Source organism: Gossypium raimondii, chromosome 3 (assembly GCF_025698545.1).
Source record: "Gossypium raimondii isolate GPD5lz chromosome 3, ASM2569854v1, whole genome shotgun sequence".
In the NCBI taxonomy this organism is placed as follows: Eukaryota; Viridiplantae; Streptophyta; class Magnoliopsida; order Malvales; family Malvaceae; genus Gossypium; species Gossypium raimondii.
The window spans coordinates 524,499-538,279 of NC_068567.1; the positions used below are offsets into that span (position 1 = coordinate 524,499).

Sequence of the window (13,781 nt, forward strand, 5' to 3'; positions counted from 1 at the left end):
AAATCCCACGAAGAACGGGGATCACGAATTTACATGGAACAAATCATAATGATGCAGCAATTAATAAAAATTTTTGAATGAAATTTACATATGGTCAAATCTTTAGAGTGTGTTAATCAAAAATCAACATTAAAATAATAAATAAATATTAAGATATGGAATCAAATTAAAATTTGAGCATTTCAGGGGGTTAATATATGATTTAAAAAAATTTCTCAAAATTATCTAAACTCAAGTGTCAAATTCAAATAAAAATTCGAAATGATTCGAATCAATATACTCAATGACCCAAACCCGAAAAGCTAATCCTACTAATACGAATCTATATCTGACCAACCTAGCTTGACCATAAAAATTAACAATTTGAATCAGAAATAACAATAACACAAAATGATTTAAACTAGTCCGAATCCCAAACCCAAGATTCTTCAAATTCTCAAATTTAAAATATTCGAATCATTTTAGTTCGGGTTAGTTTCACGTTCAAATCAATTTCAATTTCGGACCATTTCAAATTTGATCATTTTAGACTCATATTGAATGGAGTTGCATTATTTTTTTAGTCAAATCGGGTTTTAAAATTCCTGGATCATATTGGTTCGGGTTAGTTTCAAGTTCAAATCTTTTAGGTTCAAGACATTCGGTTTCGGATAATTTCGGGCTCATATTGAACGGTGTTGGATATTTTTTTAGTCAAATCGAGTTTAAAATTTCCAAATCATTTTGGGCTCATATTGAATGGTGTTGGATTATCTTTTTTTGTCAAATCAGGTTTTGAAATTTCCAGATCATTTTGATTTGGGTTAGTTTCAAGTTTAAATCAATTTTGATTTCGGATTTCATCATTTCAAGTTCATATAGAATGGTGGTGGATTATTTTTTAAACAAATCGGATTTTAAAATTTTTAGATGATTTTCGTTCGAGTTATTTCCTGGTTCAAATCAAATTCGATTTCAAATCATTTCGAGCTCATATTTAACCGTGTTGGATTAATTTTTTTTAATCAAATCAAACCATATATAATTTGTATTCAATTTGAATAAATCGAATTTCTAAATTCAAATCAAAATTAACCTATCACACCAATCACAATTTTTTTTTAAAAATAACTAAACTGAACCGAATTGAAATCAACCCCGAATATCTCTCCTATAAATTACTAGCCACTTTGTAAATCTAGATCTCTTTCCATAGTATTCATTACCAAGGAAAATGGCGACGGGTGGCATGGATGAAGCAAGCAACATGAAGGTGGTACTGAAACACTACGTATCTGGTTCACCACAAGAAACCGATATGCATTTGACAGCCGGAACCATCAAACTCAAAGTACCAAAGGATTCTAATTCCATTATCCTCAAGAATCTTTATCTCTCATGCGATCCCTACATGATCTTCAAAATGATGAAGCTCGAAAGACAATTAACAGATCCTTACGTCCTCGGTTCGGTAATTTTAAACACTTCCTTTCATCTTCATCATCGTTATCGTAATCAAGTTTTATTATGTTTTGATATGTTTTCTTGTTTACCGTTTTGAAAAAAATCAAAATTTTGATATTTGAATTTCAACATCCGTTAAAATGAATCATTGGATGATCGTAAAAAACTGAAATGTGATTGATTTTTGTTTGGATTTAGCCTACAAATTCTCAACTACGTTGTCAAAGATCCGACATTGTTTCAGTAAGTGTAGAAACTAATTAAGCCTCATAAATTTCTATCACCTTTTCATTATTAGCAATGGATATTTTTAACACTGCGTCGAGTATCAATTCTTTGCAATATAGAAAATAAAAGCTGGAAGAGCTTTCCACAATAATTTAGAGTCCAATGAGGGGGCAAGCAGGGGCTCTCCCATCCCTAAAATAAGAAATTGTTGCTTTAGACTCCTCAAAATTTATAAAATCGTAAGTTAATATATAGTTTGGACCTCCGAAAATGTTAGAATTTTGGTTTAGTTCTATGTGAAACTACATTTTAACTCTTATAAAAATATATAACTTAGTTTCGGCCTCTTAAAGCAGATACTGATTAAATAACTTTTAGACTCCTTGGAAATTTATAAAATTATAAATTAATATAGTGATAATTTTATCTTTTAACATCTTCAATTATTTATATTCTATTCTAGTCCTCTAAAATTTTCAACCATTGCATTGACATTGGGTCTTAAATAAAAATAAAAATAAAAACTACCCAAAGAGTGCCTTTTTACACTAGGTTCTCTTTTCTTCTTTTTTTTTTGAATTACAAGAGGAGGGCAAGGTCCTAATAGCAACGTGACTACCACAACTCGAACCCAAGTCACACCTAGGACGATAAATACTTTACCCATCAGGCCAACACACAAGATTCTTTTTACACTAGGTTCTTTAATTTCATTGCAAAAAGTGAACCAAAAAATAACACTTCATCAAAATTTTTTAAAATTAAATTTATTTAACTTCATTTTTAATGATATGTAATCATCGATAGCGTCGGTATGCATATTATTAGTAATTTGGATATACGGACTAATTTTAGCTCGAATTTGCAGCCTATAACTGGATATGGAGTGGCTAAAGTTTTGGATTCAGCACATCCTGGCTTTGCAAAGGATGATTTGGTGTGGGGAATAACTGGTTGGGAAGAGTATAGTCTAATTTCAGACCCTAAAAATTTCTTTAAAATCCAACATACCGATGTACCTCTTTCCTATTATGCTGGAATTCTTGGTAACTATCAATTCTCTTCTATCTTAGGTTAAGGTTGTTCGGGATTGAATTGTTCTCTTCTATCTATATACGTGTTATAATGTCATTAGTTAGTCAAAATACTTAAAATCATTAAATGTTCATGTTAAATCGTTGATATTGATTTGTCCTTAAAAATAATCCTTCCAACAAATAAAAGGTTCACAATAGATAGTATGGTGAGTTGGAGGGGGTGTTTTTAAGAAGAGAAAAAGCCATGTCAGCAACATTTTAATCCGAATAGATAAGTATTTGAACTAATCAATAACATCAAAAAATAGAAATGCTAAACTGTGTTAAATTAAAGTATGAGGTTTAAATTTAAATTTTGAGCATAGTAGAAGGATCAAAACGTCAAAGGGAAAGAAATGGTTAAATTCTACTATTAGTCCCTATACTTTGTTAAAGTTATGGATTTAGTCTTTATACTTTTATTTGATCAATTTTAGTCCTAATACTTTTCAAATTTGAAACTTTAGTCTTGACCCAAACAATAGTAGTTAAATTAGTAGTTAAATTCAATTACTAGTTCTACACCATGCGTACAATTGTAGATTTAGTTCATTTTCTCTAATTGGATCATTCTAAATCTTATACTTTTCAAATTTGAAATTCCAATCTTGACACAAATGACAATCATTAATCCGTGAACTAGATTTTAGTGAGTAATATTTGGAAATAATAAGTGACATAGCATTATACATATATATGATAATAAGTTTGGTACATCGATTTTGGAAATAGCATAACTTAATAAAAGAATGTAACCAAAGAAAATCTAAGAACATATAAGAACAAATGCATAAAAGAGGGAATTGATATATAATAAAGTATGTTAATTAGACTCCGCGTGAGTGTTGAATATGGTTATGTAATATTGATAATAAATGTAAGATGGTTAATAGGTATGCCTGGGATAACAGCATATATTGGTTTCTATGAGCTTTGTGCTCCAAAGAAAGGAGACTATGTGTTTGTTTCAGCAGCATGTGGTGCAGTTGGTCAGCTAGTGGGGCAATTTGCCAAGCTCCATGGTTGCCATGTTGTTGGAAGTGCTGGTAGCCCAGAGAAGGTAGCCCCTTTGCATGTTATTCCTATTATTTTCAGGGTTATACTATTTGATATCTGTATTTGGCTGAAATGTTCAATTTGGTACCCAGATCAATCAGCATTATGTATGCTTTAGCAAATAAAACATAGGTGCTTAATTATGACAAAAAGTTCAGGTGCTGAATTGAACACTGAAGCTAAACTCAGGTCTTTAATTGGAACAAAAAACATAAGTATTGAATTGAATATTAAAACTAAACTCAGAACAACCTATATTCATTTATGATAAAAGAGAAAACATTTTTCAATTGGATTGTTATTGCATTTGAAAGAATAGAGGACGTTGAGTCTGAATACTATTGTTTCCTTTATGGTCTAATTCTAGTTCTAGTCCCTCTATTATGTTAAAATTTGGATTTAATCCCTTTAATTTGCCCTAATTCTTTTTTTTATCTTATGATGTTATTAGTAGGTAGAAATTGATTTTTTGGCCATGTAGGTAGAAATTGATAATACCATTAGTTGATGTGGTTAAAGTGATGTCATGGATTTTTAAAAAATAGGATTAAGCATTCGATTTATATGTAATTTTATTATCAAATGAGGTTAAAATATGATCCAAGTCCTTATACTCTTGTACATTTGAAATTTAGTCCCTTAGTTTTCAATTTTAAAATTTAAGTCCAATTATTAACACTATTAAAATCCTTTTAAATTTATAGGTGTGACATTTTGAAATTTAAAAAGAAACTCATTTTATAGCCTTGGAACAAAAAAAATGACGTTATAATGGACCTTATTACATTTTTAAATTCAAAAGTAGAGGGTTAAATTTCTGAAAATATAAGTAGGGGACTAAATTTCAAATATACTGAATAGTACAGAGACTTGGAGCATATTTTAACCTATTGATTGAAAATGGTTATCTAGGATTCTAAATTGATAGCATTGCTAGTTAACAAATAAAAGTTTGAAAAAATCCATGTCATCACTTTATGATGGCAACTAACTATGGTTAAAAATTGAGACCAAATTACATCAAATTAATGTAAAGGGATTAAATCCCAAATTTCAGCATAGTAGAGAGACAAAAATCATAATTAGCCTTTTTTTTCACTTCTTCAATTTAAGGTTGGTATCTTGAAGAACAAATTTGGTTTTGATGAGGCTTTCAACTATAAAGACGAGCCCGACTTCGATGCAACATTGAAAAGGTTAGTAACGCACAATTTCTGACATTCATGCTCGAATCCAAGCACCGTAATCGAAATCTAACGTCGACCCTTTATTTTCGAAACAGGCATTGTCCCGAAGGCATTGACATTTACTTCGACAATGTCGGCGGCAAGATGCTAGACGCGGTGCTACTCAACCTGAGACCCCATGCCCGCATTGCGGTGTGTGGCATGATCTCGCAATACAACAGAGAACAACCCGACGGAGTCCAGAATTTGTCGTCGATGGTATCGAAAGAAGCTCGAATGCAAGGCTATCTAGCGACAAACTACTACCATCTTTACCCCAAATACCTGGAAATGATATTGCCATTGATCAAAGAATCCAAAGTAGTGTATGTTGAAGATGTTGCTGATGGCTTGGAAAATGCTCCCAAAGCGCTCGTTGGGATCTTTAGTGGCCGTAATATTGGTAAACAAGTGGTGGCTGTTAATTGCTTGTAATCGAAATTTTAGATCGAAACACTTTATTTATAATTTGGCCCTTAAAGTATATTCGATTTTTCACTTTGATATATGAATTATCATTTTCATATTATTTTACCTCTAAAATTATTGTCGCACAATAAAAATATGCTACATGTCATGTTCTTATTGTTAATTTTTTATTTTTGGGGTAAACTAAGATGGAAAGGATAGTTCATTTACCAAAGTGGGACAAACGTTTTAGATGCTAAAATGGGAAAATGAACATAATTTAAGGGTCAAATCGTGGATTAAGCTAAATCAAAATATGGACACTTTTGGGCTGGAACTTATTTTTGAATGTATTTTTTATTTCTAAATTTATTTCATTAGGAAAAAAAAGCATAAGTTAATTTAATTTTGCTTGTGGAATTTTTGTTTTTATTTTTGTTTTTTGAAGAAAATACTTTTATTAATAGAAATCATGAACGATATGAATATAAAGGCACAACATATGGTACAAATAATAAATAAGACACTACAAACTGATGTTCAACAAAGCCTACAAAAAAAATCCCCCAAAAGGAGAAAGGGAATCTGATAATAATAGCAACACTTGAAGAATTCAGAAACAAACCAGAGATGTATCACATGGATCAAACCATTGAAATTTGCATACTAGCCTTGCCATTATCAGACCTAGTTGACGATGAACTTTAGCCAACCAAAAAACCATTGTCAAGAGCCTGAAGAGATCCACCACATCAACGATGCATAAAAAAGCACTACAGCAAAATGTAGAATTAATAGTGATTTACAGCAGCGTTTATGGCAAAAAATGCGACGACCATATATATTTAGCGATGACTATATGTATAAACACGACAGTGGATGTATTTCCAAATTGTAGGAATAATTTTCGGGCGAAAATCATTCACGGGAATACTATAGCGGTGTTTATATTACGAAATGTTGTTGTATGCATGTTTGAACAATTAACGACATTTGTTGGTGTAAATGCCGCAAAATATAGCAAATAAATAAAAAAAGACAAATTGAAGTTCAGTTTTGTTATGTTCAGCGGAACCTATCGCAGTGTGGGGTGTCTGCGGAATAGTCCACCATTTTTGTGTATCCGCAATTTCGTCATTTAAATTTCTATACTTAGTTGAATAATTCGTTGGAGCAATCTGTCACCTATTAGTCTGCGACATGATCCGCCATGTATGCTTAATGTATATGAATGTTTTGAGTTTTGCGTTGTAACCTCCTATAACTCAGGTCCGACGAACAGACCGAGTAAGGGGTGTTACTGATTCAATCTAAAAAGACTCAGTCAAAAAGTAAAATCAACTTATTACAACACAATTTACTTAAAAACAAGAATGTTCAAATTATTATAAACAAATCAAATTATTACAATACAATTTGTTTAAGGATCGAAATGTTCAAATAATTGTAAAACTGAAACAATCCAAACTAAAACTATTTAACTGAATTAAAACTCAACATACAATTGCATCTCAGACCTCAAATGTTTGTTAAGAACTAAGGCACAATTTTTTTTTTTGGATACATATGTCTAGAATTACTTATAGTCCTTCCTCAACCCTTTAATAGGAGGATAAATATATTTCAACACGCTCGAGTCCACATCTTTCTATAAAGACAACAATATCAATACCAACCAAATTAGAATTCAGTCAGCAATTAAGTCGCACTTAAAACGGTACAATTCTCATAGAGAACATATTGAGATTTTAGGACCCCACATTATCATCTATGTCGACCTCCCTTTTTTTTGTCAAATACTTTTTTTCTTCTTATCACTAAAGAAAATCACAACTTTTAGATGATGATGATGATGGAAATTTTTCTTTTAACTTTTATATCTTTATAATTTCAATTATTTTTTTAAAGTTTATATATATTTTTAATTTCAATGATGATATGATATAATCTAAAAGTATTATATCATCACATTTTACGGGCATTAGAAAAGGTTAGATTATGCCATTAGTCCATGTACTTTGTAAAAGTTGTGAATTCTATTTCTAGCCCTCACCAAACAGTAGTTGTTAAATTATGCTATTTTTAAAATCTAATGCAGCAAGCATATTATCATATGCATAATGTCATGTCAACTTATTATTTTCAGATATTTTTAACTAAAAATCCTATTAATGGATTGAAGACTACCATTTGCGTCAAGACAAAAATTTAAAATTTGAAAAAGTATAAGGAATTAGAATTATCCAATTGGGTAGTATGGGCTAAATTTACAGCTATACGTAAGTACAAGACTAGTTATTAATTTAACCGCACAAGTTTAACTATCATTGTTTGGGTAACGACTAAAATTTCAGGATTCGAAAAGTATAGGGACTAAAATTGATCAAATTAAAATATAAAGATAAAATTCACAAATTTTAAAATGTACAAGGACTAATAGCAAAATTTAACCTTAAAAAGACAAAAGATGTGATGCAATCCAAATTCGGGAACCAACCTAAAAAAAAAATCAACAAACAAACTTTAAATATCAACTTGAGAAAAGTTGCTACGTTCAAGAGCTAAATGTTGCTTTATCCCTTAATCATATGAAAAATAATTATCTAATTTTGAATTTCACCCTTCAACTTTATGAAAATTGATAAGTTAATCTCTGATCCTTGAACTTTAAGAAAACTAAGAAATTAGTCCATTTTGGTAATAAATGAAACTTTTGCACTTTTGGCCCCTCAAAAAAAAGTTAATAATTTAATTTAATCTCTTTTGACACAATTTTAACTTTGATCCGTAAAATTTTATAATTTTATCTCAACCTCACACCATAAATTTTTTAGCTTCGTCTTTAGGTCCCCCCTCTCCTTTCTTCCCAGGGTAAACAAGTTGTCACATTTAAAGGTCGGGTAAATTATAGTATAGGTCATCCAACTATGGTTTTTTTTCTTTTTGGTCATCCAACTATAAAAAGTTACAAAATGATCATTCAACTATTCAATTTTTGTCTTTTTTAGTAACCCCTTGGCTAACATAAAAATAAAAACACCCAAAAATCCTATAGTTAGATGGCCCAAGAAAGTAATGAATTCAAACTAAATATATTTTAAAATTAGAGTTAAATATTATAAATTGATTAACCACATAATCTTTACTAAATATATTACCAGATATATATAATCAATTAATTAGCATTATTTTGAAATTTAAAGATTACAATATGCTCCAAGTTTCTATACTATTGGCATATTTAGAATTTAGTCCCTATATTTTTTTAAATTTAGTCATTTTACTTTTTAAATTTAAAATTCAAATATAGTTGTTAACACTGTTAAAATTCACGCCAAGATTTTAATTAGAATAAAATATCTAGGTTAACTAATGGCAATATAAAGGTTGAGGTCTTGAATTATGTCAAAAGTTAAAATATAAAGATTAAATCTCAAATTTAAATAAAAGATAGGGACTGAAATTAAATTTTAACTATTTTTTATATTCCAAAAATAAAAGAATATATATATATATATATATATATATATGGTAAGACATTAGTTTATATGGTAAAATATTATAGATAGTAATATCATATATTTATCATTGATCATTTATAGTAAAATATAAATAAATATATGGTAATATATATATGGAAACATAGAAATACGCATAATGGAAAAAATCATATCAAATCTAATGTATCAAAGTTTCCTAATTTATTATTTTTGAAGTTAGGAATATATTATTTATCTTTTAAAAAATATAATTTTATTTTTAAATGAATTACCATTTTATATACTGTTAGTGGAGTAAAAAATGCTACAAACGAGTTTAGGTTGGCTTCTATTCACTTTTATGTTTGTCCAAACTCGACCTGATCTAGGCTTAAAATTTTGCCCAAATTTATCTATATTTGTAAAAAATTGATGCAAGTCCATTTTAGGCTCACCTATATTGTTTTTAAAAAATTATTTAATAAGTTTATATATTTTTATTTATTAAATTTTTTATAATCATCTTAACATTATTTTAATGTTTTCATTAGAGTAGTATTATATATTTAGTATAAATTTATTTTTAAATATGTTCTGAATTACATAAATTATAAAAATAACATAATATAAAGAATTATAAACTTAAAAATGGGTTGAGTCGAGTTAAGTTTGGGCCTTAAATATTTAAACTCGAGCCCAACTTATATTTTAAACGAATTTATTTTTTTATTTAAATTTATATTTCAAACCTATTTTTTTTTAAACCCTCTAAAATGTCAAACCGCCTTTAAATCTGGATAAATGACCCGAACATCAACGGTTAATAGATTCCCTCTGACAAAATATCTTCCCAAAAGGTTTCCCTCTAAAATAATATCTTCCCAACTGTACCTTCCTTTTTTTTATCAATTATTTTCTTTGAAATAAGCACCCGATGATTTCCATCTTTTTAACTTTTGCCATTAAAGCCTCACTCTTTTTTTCTTAAAACCTTCAATTTTTTTATTTTTTTTTTAATTTAGTTTCAAGCAACAAAAATGGCTGATGAAGCGTTAGTGAAGAACAAGCAAGTGGTTCTCAAGAACTATGTGAATGCCGGCTTGCCCAAAGAATCAGATATGGAAATTAAAGAAAAAAGCATTCAATTGAAAGTTCCGGAAGGGACTAAAGATTCAATTTTAGTGAAAAATCTCTACTTATCTTGCGATCCTTACATGAGGAATCGTATGAAGAAGCTCGAAGATTCGTATGTGCCGTCTTTTGAGCCCGGATCGGTGAGTTTCATGAATCTGAACTGAAAAAAAAATTCCCTTTTTTCCCATGTTTTTCGAGGATGTTCAATTTTGATCTGTTTTTTTTTTAGTAAATAGGTTTTGTTTGATGACTTTGCTGGTACGGTTTATAAGAAGCTTGGTGGGGGAATTTAATGAGAATTTCAAAAAGAAAAAAATTTGGAGGGTTTAATTAGAATTTTAGCTCAAATCAAGGTTTATAGTTCCCAATGGTGAGTTCTGGCTGTTTAGGATTGAGTTCCCAATGTTGCAATTTGTCAACCGAGCTCGTAACATAATGATAAAGCCTTGGTTAACATCAGATCTTGATCCGTGGACACCTACTCTCATAATCAATTTCAAGCAATAAAAGATCAACATTTTATCAAACAATGCCTTAATTTACCCTTTTAACTATTTACATTACGCAGGCTATATCCGGTTACGGAGTGGCCAAAGTCGTGGATTCGACTCATCCGGAATACAAAAACGGCGATCTCGTGTGGGGGATGACCGGTTGGGAAGAGTATTCTCTCTTAACGGCGCCTGGTCTTTTGTTCAAAATTCAACACACAGATGTGCCTCTCACCTACTATACTGGACTTCTTGGTAAGTTGATACTTGGACTCGATTGCTGAGTGTCAGATATATGTATGTACGACACAAAGTCGAGTCGCATGGTTTAGATTCTTGCCACTTATATGATCTGGGTTATGTTTCATGGTTAGTAATAGTTTAATCTTGATAACTTAATAAGAACATACTTGTGCTCGTTTGATTGTTCATTGATTTCATCATTATAGGTATGGCTGGTATGACTGCTTATACTGGTTTTTACGAAATCTGCACCCCTAAGAAAGGGGAATATGTCTATGTATCGGCTGCATCCGGAGCAGTTGGTCAGCTTGTCGGGCAATTTGCGAAATTGTTAGACTGCTATGTTGTCGGAAGTGCCGGAAGCAAAGAGAAAGTAAGTTCTCGGTTTTGTCATTTATTCCTCCATTTCTTGTTTCTTCCCCTTTTTATCTAAACATCTTCGATGATTTCCGTATCAAAGATTGATCTGCTGAAGAATAAGTTTGGGTTCGATGAGGCGTTCAACTACAAGGAAGAGCCGGACTTGGATGCTGCTTTAAAAAGGTCAGTAGTTAATAGAACTCAGATTTGTTCGACAGTCAAATCACATGATCTGTTATCCAACTTTGATCGGATTTGATATGTTTTACTATGTTTTGCCAGGTACTTTCCAGAAGGCATCGATATTTACTTTGAAAACGTCGGGGGAAAGATGCTCGATGCAGTGCTGCTCAACATGAGAGTCCATGGTCGTATCGCTGTATGCGGAATGATCTCACAGTACAACAATGACAAACCTGAAGCAACGCACAACTTGATGTACATCATTCCGAAACGGGTCCGGATGCAAGGGTTTATCGTCAGTGATTTCTATCACTTGTATCCCAAGTATCTAGAAATGGTTATACCTAGCATCAAAGAAGGGAAGATAACGTACATTGAAGACGTAGCCGAAGGTATTGAGAGTGCTCCAACAGCTCTCATTGGCCTCTTCATTGGTCGCAATGTCGGGAAACAGTTAGTCGTGGTCTCCCGTGATTGATGCACTTATACGGAAAATAACACCGGTATAATTCGTACATGTGGTTGTGTTTTATTTCAATGTATTTTGTATTTATGTTCGGGTATGCGTTGAACATGTGCGTTTAAACAAAAGAGTCTATTTGGGGCTTTTCATACAAATAATATAAAAAATTTAATTATAAAAATGGTATTGGATCTAAATTATTTATAAAAATAGAATTTTTTTTATAGTAAATATGAGTGTCGCCAACCTATCAGAGAGCACCACTCTAAATTATTTCCTATCATTAGTCAATCATACAGTTAAAATATTTTTTAAGTAGTGATACTTAACACAATGGTGGTATTGACATGTATTTTTTAAAAATATTCATATTTCCTCTTAAATACAATTCAAATGATATTAAGGAGAAAAAAATTGTGCCACTTGAAACATTGGTAGTATTGATCATTTTTTTTATATATAAAAAGAGCCTAACAAGAAAAAAAGATGTGATAAAAAAATGTGATGTATATTTTAAGGTAAGGGAGTCGTGATTGATTAGTCACACCAGCTGCAAGCCAGTGCCGCTTGACAATCGATCACGGCTCTCTATCCTAAAATGTACACTTAGTTTTTTTTTTTCCTTAAAGTTACCTTACCCATTATCTCTATACACATAACATGGGATTTGAGTGACATAGAGTGAATTTTTTTTTTTTTTTATAGTTAGTTGTTTTGTGTTGGGATTTGGGAGGAAAAAATTGTTTGGGCTGAAATTTTAGGAAGAAATTATTTAGTTTTAATGGATGTTTTCATTGTTTGTAATAATAATTTGTATATTATATTTAAATAAAATATAAATAAAATTATTTACAAAAATGAGTTGTGGTAAATATTATTATGTGGAAGGGTTTATGTTCTAAAATGATATGTTTATTCAATTTTGCTTGTTCAGATATCGAAATGAGTTCATTGAGTAGAGCAACTGATCTCACTACCATAATGATTAATGTCCCAATAAAAACAAATTGTTACTTGCTATTCACGGGTATTTTACAAATTTACACGTCTTTATTTTTTAATTAGCATATTTAACTAATATGGTAATTTGTTATGGACAGGGTGAGTATTGCGTCTTGAGAACGCGTGTCCATGGTCCAAGCTAGCGGTCAGACGAATGTATAATTCCTTATTTGGATGCCGCAAGATTTGGAACGACGACATTGATTAGGATATTAGAGCTTAGGACTAACTTGACATCCAACTTGGTTGAGAGGTGACGCCCGGAGACCCACACATTTCATTTGTCGTGTGAAGAGTGCACCATCACTTTAGAAGATATTCCATTGCAATTCGGGCTCCCAGTTGATGTTGTTGTGGTCACGGGTTCAAGTAAAGTGATCGAACCTACATCGTTTTGCTATCAATTGCTTGGACAATCGTTGGGTGATGGTGTTGTTAAATTTACCAGATTGAAATTTTTCTAGCTAGAGCAAAATTTTAAAACTTTACCAGTAGTGTCTCACAGTGGAAGAAGATGTGCGTTGTTTGGGTGTATATACTGGAGCTGATTGGGGGTACTCATGTTGGATGCATGTAATAATAAAGTCCACCTGATGTACTTACATCTATTGGTTGATTTTCAAGTTGCTCGTTTGTACAGTTTGGGTTCGGCACTATTAGCAACGTTGCACCATGAGTTTTGTCGGGCGACAAAAAACGATACACAAGATACAAGCAGGTGCCTAGTACTGCTGCAGTCTTGGGCACTGTACGAGATGTCAGAAACAATATGTTTTCCCACTTGAAAATAGGTAAAAAAAAAATTAAAACATCGAATAAGAATTATTTTTTTATGAAAATGTTATTTAGATGGTATACTTGTCTGGGGATCGGGAAGTCAGAAACCTTCATTGTGTACAGACAAATGATTGAGGCATATGTCGAAGAAGAGATAATTTTTTTTCAAAATAAAATTATATTCATGTCATGTAATTGTTTTAGTTATTTAT

The 13,781-nt window shown here is 31.0% G+C and overlaps 2 protein-coding genes across 2 annotated transcripts; both read left to right on the forward strand.

The window, feature by feature from the left end:
• The first annotated feature begins 1,213 nt into the window (after positions 1 to 1,213).
• Positions 1,214 to 5,464, forward strand: LOC105796314 (2-alkenal reductase (NADP(+)-dependent)). Its single transcript, XM_012625953.2, has 5 exons — positions 1,214 to 1,450; positions 2,540 to 2,717; positions 3,641 to 3,807; positions 4,917 to 4,999; positions 5,086 to 5,464. The coding sequence occupies exons 1-5, from the start codon at positions 1,214 to 1,216 to the stop codon at positions 5,462 to 5,464; spliced, it is 1,044 nt and encodes a 347-aa protein (XP_012481407.1).
• A 4,322-nt stretch (positions 5,465 to 9,786) lies between these two features.
• Positions 9,787 to 11,971, forward strand: LOC105796313 (2-alkenal reductase (NADP(+)-dependent)). The gene is made up of 5 exons (XM_012625951.2): positions 9,787 to 10,190; positions 10,619 to 10,796; positions 10,991 to 11,157; positions 11,245 to 11,327; positions 11,427 to 11,971. Exons 1-5 carry the CDS (start codon positions 9,954 to 9,956, stop codon positions 11,803 to 11,805), a joined length of 1,044 nt encoding a protein of 347 aa, XP_012481405.1. The 5' UTR covers positions 9,787 to 9,953; the 3' UTR covers positions 11,806 to 11,971.
• The last annotated feature ends 1,810 nt before the right edge of the window (positions 11,972 to 13,781 follow it).

Bases quoted from the DNA above. Each gene is read 5' to 3' on its own strand.
- LOC105796314 (XM_012625953.2), top strand. From the start codon at position 1,214: ATGGCGACGGGTGGCATGGATGAAGCAAGCAACATGAAGGTGGTACTG. The intron at 2,718-3,640 runs GTAACTATCAAT...GATGGTTAATAG, and splicing joins CTATTATGCTGGAATTCTTG to GTATGCCTGGGATAACAGCA. The intron at 3,808-4,916 runs GTAGCCCCTTTG...CTTCAATTTAAG, and splicing joins GTGCTGGTAGCCCAGAGAAG to GTTGGTATCTTGAAGAACAA.
- LOC105796313 (XM_012625951.2), top strand. From the start codon at position 9,954: ATGGCTGATGAAGCGTTAGTGAAGAACAAGCAAGTGGTTCTCAAGAAC. The intron at 10,191-10,618 runs GTGAGTTTCATG...TACATTACGCAG, and splicing joins CGTCTTTTGAGCCCGGATCG to GCTATATCCGGTTACGGAGT. The intron at 10,797-10,990 runs GTAAGTTGATAC...TCATCATTATAG, and splicing joins CTACTATACTGGACTTCTTG to GTATGGCTGGTATGACTGCT.